This window comes from Halictus rubicundus, chromosome 7 (genome assembly GCF_050948215.1).
Source record: "Halictus rubicundus isolate RS-2024b chromosome 7, iyHalRubi1_principal, whole genome shotgun sequence".
Taxonomy (NCBI): domain Eukaryota; kingdom Metazoa; phylum Arthropoda; class Insecta; order Hymenoptera; family Halictidae; genus Halictus; species Halictus rubicundus.
The window spans coordinates 18108860-18126748 of record NC_135155.1 but is presented as its reverse complement, the minus strand read 5'-3'; the positions used below and the strand labels follow the sequence as shown (position 1 = coordinate 18126748).

The 17889-nt window shown below is 42.1% G+C and overlaps 1 protein-coding gene across 2 annotated transcripts; it reads left to right on the top strand.

The window, feature by feature from the left end:
* Positions 1-1986: 1986 nt before the first annotated feature.
* Positions 1987-17332, top strand: Tj (Maf family bZIP transcription factor traffic jam). 2 transcript variants are annotated; one of them, XM_076790914.1, is made up of 6 exons: positions 1987-2272; positions 2343-2771; positions 6709-7249; positions 8918-9252; positions 10606-11055; positions 13265-17332. In XM_076790914.1, exons 2-5 carry the CDS (start codon positions 2688-2690, stop codon positions 10981-10983), a joined length of 1338 nt encoding a protein of 445 aa, XP_076647029.1. In that variant the 5' UTR covers positions 1987-2272; positions 2343-2687; the 3' UTR covers positions 10984-11055; positions 13265-17332. The 2 variants fall into 2 exon arrangements, with proteins under 2 accessions (XP_076647029.1, XP_076647030.1); XM_076790915.1 differs by having other exon boundaries at positions 1989-2771; positions 8918-9243.
* The last annotated feature ends 557 nt before the right edge of the window (positions 17333-17889 follow it).

Below are 17889 nucleotides of genomic sequence, written 5' to 3'. Positions count from 1 at the left end.
TTTAAGGGTATCGATGCATTATTTTCAACTTTTTGAAGTTATTAAACAGGGAAAGAAATATCTGCTTCCAGACAATTTTTATTTAGCATAAAATTGTGCAGTCTAGTTATTAATAACAACCGTTGTTCACTTGATAACGAGGTTCTCACGCTACGCTGTAGTTACTTAACTTCAGCATTAATCAGTTGATATGCACTCGAAGCTATTTTAGCTCCAAAACGAAACATTTCTTCCGACCTAAAATATTTCTCTTCTCTATATATTTTCTTTCGTGTTATACATACGAATTGCAATTGACTCGTACAATTCTGAAGTGTTCAGTAATTTATTAAATACAAACAAATTTAATAATGTAACAAAAAATATTTTGAAGAATGCTACAGCAATTTTTAGTGGCGCCTTGCAGTCGCCATTCGAGTGTTAATTCTCTGACAATCATTTTTAAGTAATTCCATCGACGACCACCGTGACATTCAGCGTGTTAAACATCCAACGGCCAACCTGTGCATCCGGGAGTATCGATCCACGCTGGATCGAGGGTGTAATATAGGGTCGTTCTCCGATCAAAAAACGAAGAACCCGTAACAATTAACCCTTAGCCCTCGAATGGTGACTCTGAAGCACCACCAGAAATTGTTGTGGCATTATTTCAAAGAAATTACGAAAAAAATAATACAAAATATTTGTTACATTACAATACTTGTATTTCACCCTTTGCACTCGAAGCCATTTTAACTCTAAAACGAAACATTTCTTCCGACCTAGAATATTTTCCTTCTAGAATATTTTGTCCTAGAATATTTTGTCACGCTATACATATGAAAATGGTGCAATTTACTCGTACAGTACTGAAATGTTGACTAATTTGTTAAATACAACAAAATTTAATAATCTAAAAAATATTTTGAATAACGATACAGGAATTTTTAGTGGCGCCTTACAGTCCGCATTCGAGTGCTAAGGGTTAATAGATCACTAAACATTCAAATACTATATGTAGAAATCGGATCAGTTCCGTTCGAATAAATTGAAAATATTGTAAGACGGAGGAAAAATTTCATTTCACATTGAAAACAGTGCCGAGTGCAAAGGGTTAACCAGTCAGCTATTGCGACCTCTTCGAAAAATGTGTACCTAAGTTGCGCCGCAAAAATCAACCGCTGTTTGAATTATATCTGTTTTGACGAGTATACTCAAAATATTGTCATTTCCTCATGACGAGTATACTCGTCAAGCACAGTTAACTGATTGAAAGGTGCCCCATCAGTTGCCTAATTCGCGGGTGATCTCAGCGGTATTTCACGGACGCGCAAGGTGATCCAGGTGTACAGGATTCCGGTATCGCGTCGCGTCGCGGCGGCTCTTCGAGAATCGTGGAGCGCTCACCGCTTCGAGATCGCGGTCGCGCGATAACGGGTCACCCCTATATACCGAGCAGCGTTAAATTGAAATCCCGAAGAAAGAGAGACGCGGAGAAGGATCGTGGGAGGGGCTGGGTTCGAGGGGGTGGTGGTGGGGTTAGGTGTCGTGGAAGGGGAGGGGTGGTGCGCGCGGGCCGCTGAAAAATTATAATAATCACTTTAGAAATTAATGGTGCCTCCGTGGAGGAACGGGATCCGTGCCGGGAGTGACAAGGTGGCGTCGATGGTGGGGCGCGAGAGGAGTGTGCAAATGGCGACCTCTTCGCTCGCGGGCCAATCGTCGCTTCGGCCGGAGGGCCGAGTAACCCCGGCCACGCCCACCGGCAACGTCACCGGGTCCTGCGCGCGGAGACGCTCTCCGGCGCACTCGTCGGAGCAGTCACCACTCGGACGACGTATTCGCCGCTGCTTACCACGCGGTCTTCTTTTTCCCTTTTCCGTCGGCCGTGCCTACGCATAGTGTGCGCGCAAGAAAACCGCGGGCCTGCGGACATCGGCCGCGTCGGTACCATTTTGGTCCATTTTCCTGACGCACGATCCATCCACTCTCTTTACCCACCACCGTGTCCGCAGACCTCTCGGGAGTCGAGGGAGGAAAGGATCCTTTCCAGGATTGCTATTTTGGCGGGAACCTCGGAGGAGAAAGTGCTATGCGGGTGACAGTGCGGGTCCCAGTGGATGGCCGGTAACGCGTCGTAACGGTACAGACCTTCGGAGAGAATATCCCGACAGTGATTTTGGTTGGTTGATGGTGCAATGAATTATGACTTTCCAGTGATTGACCGATACTACTGGGAAAGATTCTAACTACTCCGAACGCGAACTGATCTCGGCTTTGGTCCGGGTAACAGGTATCCGTCGAGTAAGGGAGGTTCGATAATAGGTAGCGAAGAAGATCGTATCAAGGATCGGTGATTCCAGGTGGACATCGATCGTTCTGCTCACGTGGCGTGCCGTAATCGGTGTCACGTTCGCGGGAGGAGAGAGAGAAAGGCAGACGAAGAAGGAGAAAGAGTGAGAGAGAGAGAGAGAGAGAGAGAGAGAACGCGAGCAGAGGCTTCGGGTCGTTAGGCGGAGTCGAGCGGAAAGGTGGTCACGACGCAACAAACGGTGACGAGTTGTCGAGGAGGTGGCGAGGACGACGGCGGTGGAGGCGGCGGTGGAGGCGGCGGTGCCAGCCAGAAGACGCACCCGTATGCGGCCGCAACCGATACGGTAGAGGAGGTGGAGGCGCAGGAGGTGGAGGTAGAGGTCGACGAGGTTAAGATGGAAGCCGAGGACCATCTCGCGAGGGAATACGTACAGGAGTTTGTTCTCGATCATCTCGATCCCGCCGACGTGAAACGGGAGGTTAGTGGTCTCTCTTCTTCTCCACGAACGATTAACCCTCGGACGCATCGCGATCTTTCGCTGTTCATGACGGTCATTCTTCGATCCATTCGAATCTATAGCAATTTTCTTTTCATTTCCTTCGTCGACTCGATATAGGTAAATAGTTAACGATTCAAACTGACCAATTAGTATCTAGATCGGATCCGAGGGTTAATTTACCATTTACTACGGTCTCGTTTTCAAGCTCGTTCTTCTCCCCTTCCGTTCCTTTTACGTTCGAGAAATATATATTTATTGTCTTCCCATAGAATTGAAAAAGTTTCAACGTTTAAAAAGTGCCACGATTCTGTCGTTTGCTTCGCCGACGATTCATTGAAGGTATATTTGCTTTTCGTTTTCGGAGTTTTTGGGTTTCTGCAAGCAGCTGCGGCAGGCCTTTGATTTTTTGGAGAAAAACGGTTCTCAAGATTTTTTGTCGAAAAAATGTGATCGGTCTGTTTAACACTAGATTTACGGGACCCGTCAAAATGACGGATTCTAATATTTTTCATTCGCGAATATTGAGATTGCAAACATGGATCCGTGAGGAATTATTTAAGAAATTGATTTTTCTGGGTATATATTATTTAAAAAATGGCTACAGATTTTAATAGATATTTTCATGTTATTTTTATAAGGAAATAATATTCTAATATTTTTAATTCACGAATATTGAGATTGCAAACATGGATCCATTAGGAATTATTTAAGAAATTGATTTTTCTGGGTAGGTATATATTATTTAGAAAATGGCTACAGATTTTGATAGATATATTCATGTTATTTTTATAAGGAAATAATATTCTAATATTTTTAATTCACAAATATTGAGATTGCAAACATGGATCCGTGAGGAATTATTTAAGAAATTGATTTTTCTGGGTATATATTATTTAAAAAATGGCTACAGATTTTGATAGGTATATTCATGGTATTTTTATAAGGAAATGTAAAATAGTCATTCTTAGTGCTCCGTAAACCTAGTGTTAAACTTGTGGTTTTGAAAGTTAACCCCTTGCACTACTATTTATTTTGTGATTGCAATAGAAATTCTTCATCGTTCAGAATTTTATAGAAAATAAAAAGATAGTTTATTTCTACTTTATGCCAATGTTTTGTCCAAAGGATATATATCGACTACAACAAAATAGAATTTTATTTCGGTTTAACACTAAACCTGCCAAGCACAAAACGTATGAAACGTCTTATAGAAGGGAGAAGACTGGATTTATTTAACACGTTGACTGCCATGCCACTCATATGTTGGTGACGGAATTATTTATCCAGGTTTTAAAATGAATTTTTACGTTGATACATTCGTCGTACCAAATTTGATTAGGATCTGTGAAATGCAAGGAAGTTGGAGGACAACTCAATATCATACATTTAATTTCTTTCAATTTTTGTTTCATTGAAAAACTTACTTTGATTTTATGGAATTTTTGAGGTTCCTAGTTTGGCAGTCAAAGTGTTAAACTTTGTACGATTTTCATTATAATATGTGCTCAAATGAACCAGTCAATTCAGCAATTTCCTATGAAAACGTTTTTACTATTTCAATTATCGTGAAATAGAAAACCGGTCTTTTTGACCGTGGTAGGTTCAGTGTTAAAGGAAATTAATAACATACATATTTATTAGACTCTGTACGGAATTTTTATCGCGAGCCTGACTCGATATTGTAGAGCAAGGGGTTATGATATTTTCTGATTCGATATGATTCGAAGTAAAGTGAAAGCTTGCTTGAAACTCGATGGACATTTCAGTTTGCCACGTATGAATGTGCACATAGTATGGTTGTTCCATATGTGTCCTAATCGCGATTCATTGTGATATCTAGAACGTGAAAATATTGAGGCATTTGTTAGCTAATTCTATATTTTTCTCGGTCGCAAAAGATGTTTTTTGGAAATCATACTGGACCACAATGTGCTAATGCTACGAAACGTTTCGTTACTTTCTAATGCGACACAGGAATAAATTATATGGCTTATTTTCCTACACAGTCTTAAAGAGTTTTGCATATTATATTCGGTAATAATACTTACGAGTAAAAGATACTTATGAGTTGCAACTTACATTTTATCTAACAGTGACGCCTTGCTTAAATTACGTGGAAAGTGAGTGTTGCCATACGGTGATTAATAATGCCTACGTTGTTTATAGCACGTCGTATCGCATATTCACAATACTTGCAATTAAAAGGAAGTTTATAGAAAACAATAGGAATTTTACAAGCACGCTTTGATAAAAATAAAAACTAGTAGGCGTGGACCAAAGAAATGTGCTGATATTAACACTAGATTTTCGGGTTCTAATGTCTAATTTAAAATTATTAAGATTCTGAGAAAATTCAGCACATTTATTTCTTCGGGTATATATTATTTGAAAAATATTGCTAAAAATGTGGGCAGCGCGCTCCTGTTATTTTCATAAAGTAATACAAAATAGTCACTTCTAGTGCTCCGTAAACCTTAAACACGTAAATTCTCTGTTCCTTTCAGTGAATTATTATTATTTCCGGAATTAATGTTTCATGTTACTTCGCGTTGAAACGTAAACCATTTCTAAGTAGCTGTTTCACGAGTTTGTTTTCTGTAGGATGTTGACAAAATATTCTTTAACAACCGACACGAAACTTGCGTCTCAATCAATCAAAAATACAACACTGATTTAGCATGACAAAATTGTTTCGTGTTGCTTATGTCGGACTAATACAACAAGAACGCAAGTCAAAACATCGATACCGGGTGTCTCGCGTCGCGATTCAAACACAAAGTATACTACGTGACGAACACGCTGTGTCCAAAAGTCATTCATACAGGGAAGACGACTTTATTCACGTGCATGATTATCTGCTGTGCACTGATAATTTTTGCCGACGTTGGTATCGCCCGTGTAAATGGAGTCACGTGCACCGTTTGCATTGTGCACGCGTGAAATTATAACGCGGCTTATTTGCGCGGATAATAACGCACGCGCGCGTACTCCGGCAAATAATAAATGCGTAAATAGTGGAGACAACGCTGACGTATCGCCGGAGAACACTTTTAATATTCGCTCGGAATGCGCTTTTTATAACGGCTTTATCGCAATAAACAACGTTGTTGCACGCGCGAGCCGGCGGATTTTACAGATCGTTACACGCGATTACAGCTTTATGAATGAAAATTACCCGGTGAGATCACTAGTTGCATGTTTAGCCAAAGCTCGCGCACGTTTCACGCCTTACGTAATTTGTGAAAATCGCAACCAGATTAGAATAAACAGATAACGAATCGAAATAAAATTCAGATAATTCCTCTGCCAGCAATCGACAGAAAACTCCAATTACGTTTGAAGAAAATCGAAATTTTTTCCTAGCCCGGTACAATTTCCAAATCGTACAAATTCCGTGAAAAACACACTCCGCGTTCATCCGCAGAGGGGTTGATCAACATTATTATCCAAATAAAATAGAAACTGTAAACCGTGCCTGGGAAGTTCTTATTTCAGTAGGAACATTACTGAACCATTCAGACAGAGTTTATAATATTTATTCTACCACCGAGCACTAGACAAGGCATAGAATTAAATTTATCGGGTCAGCCGTCGCCGCCGCTTAACGAGGGAGTATAATATTCCAGCTTGCACAAGCCGATTTTGATGAAACTTGTGCGAGAGCTAGGTCCTGGAAACTATTTCGCGACATTTCAGAAGCTATACCGCGTTTCTGGCCCCGAATATTTGTTTGTTGTCTGATGGCCAATAAAAGATATTTATATTTTTCTAGGCACTTGCCCTCGCACAAGTTTCATCAAAATCAGCTTGTGCAACCTGAATGCGTTCCCTTGTAAGTTTGACTCGCGCAAAGTGCGTAGAAATCGGTCTTGTTGAAAGAAAAGTGTCTTAACCGGTAAATTCGTTGTGTGCGCAGGTACGAATAAGCTCTCCAATGATGGTGAACGGTAGCGTGGTGCAGTTACCTGCACAGGTGCAGGCGCAAGGTCTGGCTCTGGCGCCATTGACGCCGCCGGCTCACGAGCTCGAGCAGCCCCATCCGCTCTACGGGCAGCCGCACATTCAGGTGCAACACGGGGTCCTGGTGAAAGCACCCCCAGGTGCAGCCTCTCACCTGACGACCCTGTCGCATCCTGGGACCCCGCCGGACACGCCTCCGGTGTCCGCCTCGCCGCCGCCGTTGCATTTGCATCGCAGCGACCGGGACCCGCGGGAAAGAGGTCTCCTGCTGCAGTTGCAACAGCCGGGCTCGCTGGTGCAGGACGAGATGCACCCGGGCAACGGCGGCATGAGCTGGCTGACGCAGTCCCTCAGGCAGGAACCGCTCGACCTCAGGCCTCATTGTCCCCAGGATCAAACGCCGGAACATCATCACGAGGCTTGGTCCTCCACGCCTAACCACCCACAGTTCCAGGACCAATTGCACCACCTGCAGCGTCACAGTAGAGCGCACCCCGGTGAGTGCTGCGATCAGGGTTTTCGATTGTTCTCCGATGTGGCCGTCGGCACCACGGCCACGGTTTTATCAATCGTGTAAAGAAATAAGCGGAACACTACCATCGCGCGAAAACATGTGCTGTCGCGTAACAGACGCAGGAAATAATAATGCATACATGGCGTGACCGATCCGGTGGTGCAAGTCGAGAAACAAGTATAATGTCTTTTCGAGGAAAATCAGTTCGAAGTTTGTCCGATCGGTTCGCCTGCTTCAGTACAGTGAATTCTCGATATATGTCAACAACGCGGGTCTTGCCAGCGTCATGTATCGTCCAGGAGACATACCCGAGCCGTGTTATGTTTACCGAGGCTTCACGGGGTCCATCGCGCGACAGTGGGGATTAGTCCGCGACAATTATCATCCAGGTCTCGGCGACACGTACAGGGTGGTCCACGCAATTGTTTCGAGTCGTAACTCCGTTATTATTGCATTTACGAAAAAATGATAAAGGAGAAAGATAAACGGGGTTCGAAGAGCGCTACGTCTGTAGGCCTTTAAATTCTTTTTAGATGCAGCAGTGCATGTGCAATTAACAATTGCATCATTTCTTTAAATAGAAATGCATATTTTGTTGTTTGCACAGGTCGATTCTTCTGTTCATTCTACGTACAAAATTATTAGGGTAGCATGGCAAAAAAATTATTAGACGCAGTTATGCAAACAATAGAAAAACGTTATCAGAAATGTTTAGAATGTAATGGAGAAGCGTTTGGGCATCTTCTTCAGTAAAGACATTTTTTGAAAATATCTCGAGATCTAATAATTTGTTTGCCATGGTACCTTAATCATTTTTTACGCAGAATGAACGGAAGAATCGATCGAAACGATGCAATTGTTAATTGCACATGCACTGCTGCATCTAAACAAAATTTAAAGGCCCACAGATGTAGTGCTCTTTGAACCGTTTATCTTGCAATAATAACGGCAATATATATATATAATATATATATAATAATATATATATATATATAATAGTAATATATATATAAGTATAGTAATATATTGTTATTTTATATAATTATGTCCGTTTTTACTATTTCAGTATATTATTATATTAAAAAGCGACAGTAGCTCTCTCTCTCTCTCTCTGTGTATTTAGTGGACTGCGATTTTGCGAGGTTGAAGGAGATGGTTGTAATGGGATTGTAACCCTGAGGGGAACAATAAATGAATACATATAAGTATAGTAATAGTAATATATAATAGCAATATATATATATATATATATATATATATATATATATATATATATATATATAATATATAATAAATGCAATAATAACGGAGTTATGACTTGAAACAATTGCGTGGACCACCCTGTATAGAGAGAATATATGTTGAATCGCTGTATCTGCAGGAAGTAGAATTGGTCGGTCACGCACAGACGCGTCAGACGATGCCTGTCTAATAGCACGCGTATTCGCTGAATGGTCAAACTATACGAACAATAATCAGCATTTTATTAACGGTTTTTATCGTAGAAAATTGTCGAATAACTGTCATTTCTGGTCCCTGGTGAACAGAATGATCTCGGTACGTTGTAACCGGGGGAATGAAAATTGCTACAAGCGCGGGAATAGAGACTGCAGGAAAGAGAATTCGAGGACGACAAATATTATTGTCGCAGGTGGATACATCACGGTGTCGGGTCACATAGAGTACTACGGGGGCGCGGGTGCAGGCGGCGGGATGCTTCCCGCGGGCGGAAGTGGAATGTCTGGGATGGACGACAGCATGCAGGGGATACCGATGCAACCGGGAAGACCGATGAGCGTTTGTTCAGTGAGTTCTTGCGGTGCCGGGGGACCTAGTCCCGCGCACAGGACGGGCAACGGCCTCTATTCGAATTGCGGCAGTAACAACCCACAGGAAGAACTCATGAACGACGAGCTGCTCATGTCCCTTTCCGTGCGCGAACTAAACAAACGCCTCCATGGTTGCCCGCGGGAAGAGGTGAGTCAGGTCTCTTGTCTTTTTAATGCCACTTCCGTAGAGGTAATTTCCCCTTTCTTTTCTGTTCACCGATTCTCTCGTTAACTGCCCACCGACAAGATTCGACTCGCGCGATACCTGATGCTCTTCAACCTTTCTCTGGATACATTTCACCGATAATCACGTCTGTTCTTTAATCACTACCTGGCCAACACTTTGCACTCGAAGCTATTTTAACTCCGGAACGAAACGTTTCTTCCGACCTAGAATGTTTCTATTTTCTCTCATGTTATAGGAACATGGTGGAATTTACTCGTACAGTACTGAAATGTTCAGTTATTTATTAAATACAAGCAAATTTAGTATTATTGTAAGAGATAGTTTGAATAATGATATAGCAATCTTTAGTGACGCTTTACACAGGTTTGTGCTGAAACTGGTCGGTTAGTTTGAAACTGTTTCGGCATCGAAACTAAATTGGCGAGAGACAGAACGATTGCAAAGAGCACGCGAAGGTTAATTGCAAATAAATTGCAAAAGTTTACGGTATCGAGTTCATATTTGGAGATAATGGTACAGCAATGCAGCACATTTTGTTTTAAAAGGAAGCCGCATCTTTGAAGTAGTAGATAAGGGAGCAAATTGCAAATTCGGAGTTAATTGCAGATAGAAATAGCGAATACTGATCAGACAGTCTGAGCAGCCCGTGTAACGAACGAATACTGAAACCAGACGTTGTCTCGAATGTTTAAAAGACTTTCATCGTTGTGTTCGCGCTCGAGATGTACGTTTCGTTTCCGGTAAATGTGAATAATTTTATTATTTGTAGGAAGACTGTTGCATCAAGAAGCATTCTTCTTACTTCATGGTGTCGTATGAGTCTGATCTTGTCAGGTGCCAGAATCTGCTCTTTTGAATACATTTTCTTTCGGTTTCTCATATTTCTTCGTACATTCCACTGTCTCGTTGTAGATCGTTTCAAGGTAGACAGTAATGATTCTTATCGTTCATTCGTCCACCTTCGAAATATAAATGTACTGTCGCCTCTGTTAATGTTAACGCATTCATCAAAATGAGCGAATGAGCTACAAAGCAATAGTAACGTTTGAAAAGTCTACAAAATCATGAAACTCATTAATATTCTTGTAAATTGTATTAGAACTGTTCCAATCTCTTAGAAATTCTGGAACTACATTCTAAATTCCAATCTCTATTCCACGGTTAAGCAACGATGCAGGCTGACTCGTAAGCTATGACATAATTCAACAATAACGAATCCGCCGCTTCGATCGTGCCGGTACAATCGAAGAATGAACAGTAGGAATCAAGCAGCCGGCAACGTATCGATTCGCTCGTAACAACAGATTGTTGTGTTCTGTGAAGGTGGTGCGTCTGAAGCAGAAGCGACGGACCCTGAAGAACCGCGGCTACGCTCAGAACTGTCGCAGCAAGCGGCTGCAACAACGTCACGACCTCGAGACGACGAACCGGAACCTGCAGAACGAGCTTCAGCGGATAAAGATCGAGCTGACACGGGTGCAACAGGAACGGGATCTCTACAAGCAGCGATGCGAGGTCCTGAGGACCCGCCAGAACCACCATCACAACCATAACCACCACCAGCAACAGCCGTCGCAACAGCAACCGTTGCCGCAGCATCAGGCGCAGAACCAGCAGCAACAACAACCGCAAACGCAGCAGCAGCAGCAACAATCGCAACAGCACCAACCAGCACCCGCTAGCCCCGAGGTCTATCTGTGACATCGACAGCGCCGAGGAGGCGCTTGCTGGTCCTGAAGAGACATCCGTCGTGGGTGCGCGACATTTTCGACCGTGAGTAATCTCCAGGCATTGTTTCTTTCACAGTTTACTCGATCTCGTTCGAACCGAACGGTTAAATATTAGCTAAATAGTAGATTCGCGATAAGGTAGAGTGACTACATTACCGTCAAAAAATGGTTTTACGTTTTTCAAGTTTTCGTCCTTATATAAGAACATTTTGTCGCTGGTAAAGGGCTCATTTGAAAGAGAAAGGTTCAGTCTAGTGCGCGCTGGTCAGGAACTGCCGAGATCATGCAGATATTTGGTGATATAAGCGTTAGAAGTAGGCTTGATCTAACTTAGGGCCCGGTCTTCGTAGATTCGCGATAAGGTAGAGTGACTACATTACCGTCAAAAAATGGTTTTACGTTTTTCAAGTTTTCGTCCTTATATAAGAATATTTTGTCGCTGGTAAAGGGCTCATTTGAAAGAGAAAGGTTCAGTCTAGTGCGCGCTGGTCAGGAACTGCCGAGGTTATGCAGATATTTGGTGATATAAGCGTTAGAAGTAGGCCAAAAATTGACGATGCGCGTGCCGTGGAATCCGAGCATTTTTCTGCCATTGGATGAGTTTTCTGGATGAAATCGAGAGCAGCGCGCGCTAGAAAATATCTCCAGCTACAAATTCAGCTATATTTTGTCTTGATTCTCTGCGAAATAAAGCCGGAAAACTTGAAGCACGTTTCTGGCGTCGGAATTCATAATATCGATAATACAGAGGAAAAAATGTGACAAGTTTAGTCACAGACTTAGGACCCGTCGGATCAAGGCCAAGACGGATCTTGAGTCTGTGTCTGAAGGCTGTGAATGGAAATTATTAATTAAAAAGTCACGTGACTATCCCGGGCCCTTAAGTGACCTTCGGTTTTCTATCAACTAGATATTTTGCTTTCATTGTGAATTGTACAGAACTAAATCGAAAGAATCGGCATTTTATTCAACATCTTTGACGAATTCGAGATGGAGAGATCACACCTCTTCCAAGGAAGTACATTTTTGGGACAAGTAGAAGTAATATACCTTCAACATTTGATGATTGTGTCCGAAACTCGTTGGCATGTACAATACAAAAATAATTTTCTTTCGTTCCCACGGGTTTACAATTTAACGACCACCTTCAATTTATTTATTAATTTTCCGCCAATGGTATCCTTGTTGGATGGTGTAATTTCTACAAAATGTTGGCATTATTTACGGATCCGTGCGATAGTTTCCAGAATACAGCATTTCTATCTCTTTTACCGGCTTTAGTGATCATCGGTGGCCGGCGCTCAGTATGTCAATTACCCATGTAAATTTTCCGGGAGTCTAGTTCTGTTGCGAAAGCGTACGAGAATTTTGATTCGTGCGGACGGACGCGGTCTAATTACAATTAAACGAGGACTAACGGTGTGTGGACATGCATTGAAACGCGTCTTGCTGGTTGTTCGTAACTCGCTTCCCGCGTCTCTGTCAGAAACAATTTAAACTGACCGGCGGGATAGGATTAAACTCATCGTTTAGATTTTCCATCGGATCAACTTGTAATCCCGTGTAAATCCTCGTGGCGCGCTGGATACCCTTTCAGCTTTACATCTCCGTGCTCCACGACTTTCATCCCGATCGTTCCTCCAGGCTTTCGTCAGCCATTGACGAACACTACGCCTGATCTTAAATAATTTTTGTTAGCACCCAGTAGAATTTAATGGAGTTTCAAAATTCTCTTTCCATAATACAACTTACTGTCTCGAGATTTCAATATTGGGGATACCCAAGTTCAGAATTGAAAGTTTAACTATACTTTCGGCTCTTTTATAACTAGACTGCGGACTTTATGCATTCATGGCAAAATTCGATATGTGCAATTTAAAACGGAAGAACGATTAACAGAATTCGGGAATAATGATACATTATTTTTAACTTTCTGGAATGATTAAAAACAAAGGAAGGGTACTTTTATTTGACTCCTGCCTCTTGCAATCGACAGAGAACATTTTTATTTTAAAAATCCGCAGTCTGTTTTCAAACTTCTCTGGGTCATCACAGTTAGGGCATTTTCTTCCATGCTCGGGGCAAGAGATCAAGGGACAGTGTTTGCGCGCGACATAAGTGACAGAAGTTTTCGCATATGTCCGGACATTATAGGGAATTGAGAAACCTCGATTTAGACAACTAGCTCCGGTCTCTCGTACCGTTCGGAGGATTGGTAACGATAAATGTTCTTTTGAAAAATTTGTTCACAGTGTGGCACTGTCGGCCGTGGGTCGGAAAGGGCGTGCGGGCAACTGCGAGTATTCCTTCGAGAAGCAGTTATTCGATCGTGACCTAAGTCCAAAAGCACACCTCCGAGCTCGTCTGCGTGTACATAAGCGCTCGGTTCGGCCATTACCGTTCGCGTAGCTTCGTTCAGCGACGGCGAGGCCCTTGACTGTTAAAACCGGCACTGTAAATGGTGTACGGCGCCGCAGCGCAACTAAGGTATCATTAGATTAAAGGTAATTAGCTCTATTCGCGTAGATATATAAATATATTGCTCGTGGTAGACTGGAAAACGTCTTTGCCAAATACCGAATATCGAAAAACGGAGGAAGCAGGCGGAGAGATCTGAACGAAAATGGAACACCCGTGCTTTGTCGTAGCGCAGAAAGCTAAAAAAGAAAAGAGAAAAAAAAACAGAGGATCAGAGAAGCCTGAGAGAGAGAGAGAGAGAGAGAGAGAGAGAGAGAGAGAGAGAGAGAGAGAGAGGGTGCGGGCGGTTTCACAGGGGTTCGTCCTCTGTTTATCATTTCGTTTCTAGCCAAAGTGTAGTTTTTATTCGTCGTGGCGAATCATCGGCTTGCCTTCGGATGGCCTTCGTTGTTGCCTGTTGTGTTCGTTACTTTCTAAAATATACTGGGGCGGTCCAATTCGTTCGAACGCTCGGTTTTTGTTAACGACAAGCGGATCTAAATGTTTATGTAGGTTTACGAAACAATCTTGAAAGAGATACAGTGAGATACGCGTTAATATAGATATACTTTAGGTTGTACGATTGTGTTTTAGTTCTCGCGGACCGCGGAATTTAACAGTGCTACGGTTTTCAACATCGTGTCTTTACAGTGCTACTTTATTTATTATACCTTGAGAGGATTCTGGACGCAATGTATGAGTAATTAACGCCGAACCTACCACGGTCAAACGACCGGTTTTATATTTTACGATTATCGAAATTATAAACATTCATTTATGGAAAATGGTGGAATCAATTTCCTTGTCCAAGCATTCATTATATTTAGGGTTGCCATTTTTACCAGATACTGTTAGTGCTTGGTAGGTTTAGCGTTAACTTCTTCGAAACGAGGAGGTATTGCTCGGTTAAAGTTCGACGGAAATGAGCGTTCTGACTCTTCTCGCGTTCAAAATCGATTAAGTATTAATTAGAATTCGTAAGTCGAATCGTTCGCGCGTTTACGTTCGATCAGCCGTCTTCTGGATCGCCCTGTATTCGACATTACTTTCTGCTCATTTGAAAGGTGCTTACCGCCGAAGGACTACTTTTTGTACATAAACAAATCTCAGAGTTCTATTTTATAAATCACTGTCTCCGTCTCGATCATTCGTTGTCGGTTCAGCTGTATTCAATTATCATGTAGTTCAGCGACTCCGAACTCGCGGTAGAACAATGTCATTCCATTTTCCACGGAACGTTCTCGGACGCGTAAATCTTTCTGGCTGGCCATTATTGTTTCACTAGTTACCTCTTGTCATTGACAAACAAACGACCCAAGACGTGTTTCTCAACAATGTAGCGACGTCGTTTCGAACAATAAGATTAAGCACGCGCTGGTTGCCTTCGAGTTTGCGCGACTGTTCGGCCGTTCCACTGAAATCCGCCATCTTGCATAGGCTCGCGCGAACACGATTTTCTTTTTTGTCGCACTTTAATCCATTTGATCGTAAATAATTCATGAATCATAAATAAAGTACCATTATAGTTCCGCGAATAAATTGCACAGATAGAAAGTTCAACAGAAATTAATCACTTCTGTCGTGACGTTAGAAATAAATCGGGGATCGTGTTGCATTTTTGTGGAACGTTTTATTTGATTGTTATTTAGTATCGATCGGACCTGTTGAATGGTGGCATACACGCTTTCGCGTCGAATATGAATGTACAACGTTACAAAACGTTCGAATGACAAGCACCGAATTGGGAATAGTGTTTTCAATAACGATTGCCTCATTTTTCTCCCAGCAAAGCTATACCTTATTCTGCTCTAATACTACTTGTAGCCTCTAAAAGCTCGCGCGAGCTTTCTCGAACAACAATAATCGAAGACTCCTCGTAGAAAGCACTGTAAGCGCCTGTGCAATTATTTTGATACGGTCCAAATTTTTGGAAAAGAAGAATTTTTAGAAAATCTTCTATGAAACTGGTCGTGTCATTCACAGAAATTTGTAAGTGCCAATTTCGCATGTATCTAGAAAGATAACTTGCATGGAAAACGAAAAGTAAATTTTTGTCAACATGTGCTTTTACTTTCAAGCATAATGTGTACAAAATTATGTGTTAGTTAGTTTTCTACGTAGAGAAAATCATCTTCTAGTATTACCATGAACTGTTCAGAAAATGAAATTACACTAAAACTTTAAATTTCTTCTGGCACGTAGAATATGTACGAATTAAAAAAAAAAGAAAATCTTCGAATTTTAACGTCTACAGTGTCTTCCAGGAGTCTTCAATTTTTCTGCTCATTTAATCCTCCGTATGCTACTATGCCGGAGTCATTCGTGACCCGTCGCGGCTCGAGCGGCCATTAATATGTGCAATTTTATTTCGAAATAAGAAATTCTTCTTCATCCGAAATACGACGAAAGCCGGTCCCGAGCCGTCGCCCTGTATCGAAAGAAAAGTAGCGGGCTAGAAATGACTCCGGCATAGGCCCAGAACGGACAATGACGATCGAATGATCGCGCAACTCGGAGCCGCCAGTTCGTGTTCGGTCTGCGTGTCGTTTCTCTTTCTTTGTTTCTCTATCGTTTCGGTGAGATCACAACCAATCACGACTCGATTCGCGAGGAATTAATGGGATCGGCGTCCTCCACGCGGGACGTTCGATCGTGTGTGTAAGTCGCGGTGCGAATGTCTCCGTTTCATTCCGAAATGGCGAGGATATCCCCATGGATCTCAGTGCATGCAATATGGCGGACTATTCACCTGGTCGCACGTTTCGACGCTTGTTAACACTGCGAAACAAATATTCTGCTGAGGAACCGAACAGCAATTCCTTTCACCCTTCAACAATTCGAAGAAGTTCGAAACAGTATGCAGATATTAGATTCTTTAAATTTTTACTCCCTCCAATTTTATTAATTCAGTTCTCATTTTCTACTTTCGTTTGCCATCTCCGGATTTCTTCCACGAAGAAGTTCCTTGTTTGTTACGAATGTGTGTACTCGATTTACGTCCAAAATACGGGTCTAACCAGGGACATATATCGGCCATTTTTTGACCTGGTCAAATTCTGATTTTGTTAAAATGTAAAATTGCTGCGAATGTTCACCTTCTCTCGATAACATTCCGAATGTATAGTTCAACCAAGGACCGCAGTAGGGTTAGATTTAAAAAATTCTTCGTTGAAGGTATTATTTCGCACAACCATAGACGCGCAGAATTTGCAGCAGCGTGACGACGGAAAATGAATTGCAATAGCTGGTGCGACGTGTGGCCGAGCGAATAGTCAGCTTGATAATGAAAAACAGTACGTGGTCGGTACATTTTCGTACCGATGCGACACGAACGGTGATATCGTTTTAGTACTTATGGCACAAAATGATCTGTATACGGTAGCTCTATAAATTATCGGTCGAGTTTTAGGTTTTCCTTTCTAATCTTTAGGGGTGTTTTAGACAACGAGTGGGCTGCGTTGTGTTTCTTCTTTGCGTTGAGCAGCGGCGTAAATTTTGTGCGGAATTCTCGATTATTAATCGGTGCGATCGCCTGTATAGTGAATGTTATCGTTAGAGCGCCCGAGAAATCAAAAATCGTTCTCCCGGGCCTGGAAATATCTTTATTTTTTCCTCCCCATCCTTCTAAAGGGGGCGAGTAGTTTATTGCAAAAATTACGCCACTGTCATATCGGATGATATATGGAGCATATGTTATTGTTTTCTCGTGTGCGATCACGTGCTCGACCGTTCGCCGCGGTTCCGAGCTCATTTTCCGCTCGACTTAAGAATGTTTTAATTCCCGTTACATTGTCTCATGTGTACATAAAATAATTATTATACTTCTTATTATAAATAAATGCCGGCACCGGCGGTTTCAGATACACGCACCACCGTCTGTTTCTTTCACCGAAGTCCACGAGCATCCTCTCCTTCAGGATATCCACACCGACAGTTCCCACCACCACTGACGATATCACAAAGTAATCGAATTTGATCACACGCAGTGATCACGCTGGTTTCAGTTTCAGCGGACATTATTTAATTCTACTTTGCTATAATCTAACTCGCAGTCAATATTTTAATAGAGCGTTCAAAAACGAATAGGTCAAACGGTAAACCTGAAAAGTCACTGGAAGAAGAAGTTAAAGAGAACGTTGCATGATCATCGACTTTCTCAGACGTCTAAGAGAGAAAACATATTTTCGTTCAACTTCGGTTTCGTTACAATCGATTCGTAGAATTTTTATTTTCCAGAAACATTCGCGATCTGTTTATGAAAATTGTTTCTCACTCCTGCGATCAATAATATATTCCGAAATATTCTAAGACGATTCGAATGATACCGTCTTTCTTCTGACAGCCTGAATGCGGATTTGAGAAGGTGTTGCAAGATGTTCGAGAGAAAGTTCACGAAAACAATCGATTTTTCGTGCAGAGC

Excerpts from the sequence above, each read along its gene's own strand:
- Tj (XM_076790914.1), top strand. The coding sequence starts at position 2,688 with ATGGAAGCCGAGGACCATCTCGCGAGGGAATACGTACAGGAGTTTGTT. Across the intron at positions 7,250-8,917 it reads TCACAGTAGAGCGCACCCCG|GTGGATACATCACGGTGTCG; the intron begins GTGAGTGCTGCG and ends TTATTGTCGCAG. Across the intron at positions 9,253-10,605 it reads CGCGGGAAGAGGTGAGTCAG|GTGGTGCGTCTGAAGCAGAA; the intron begins GTCTCTTGTCTT and ends TGTTCTGTGAAG.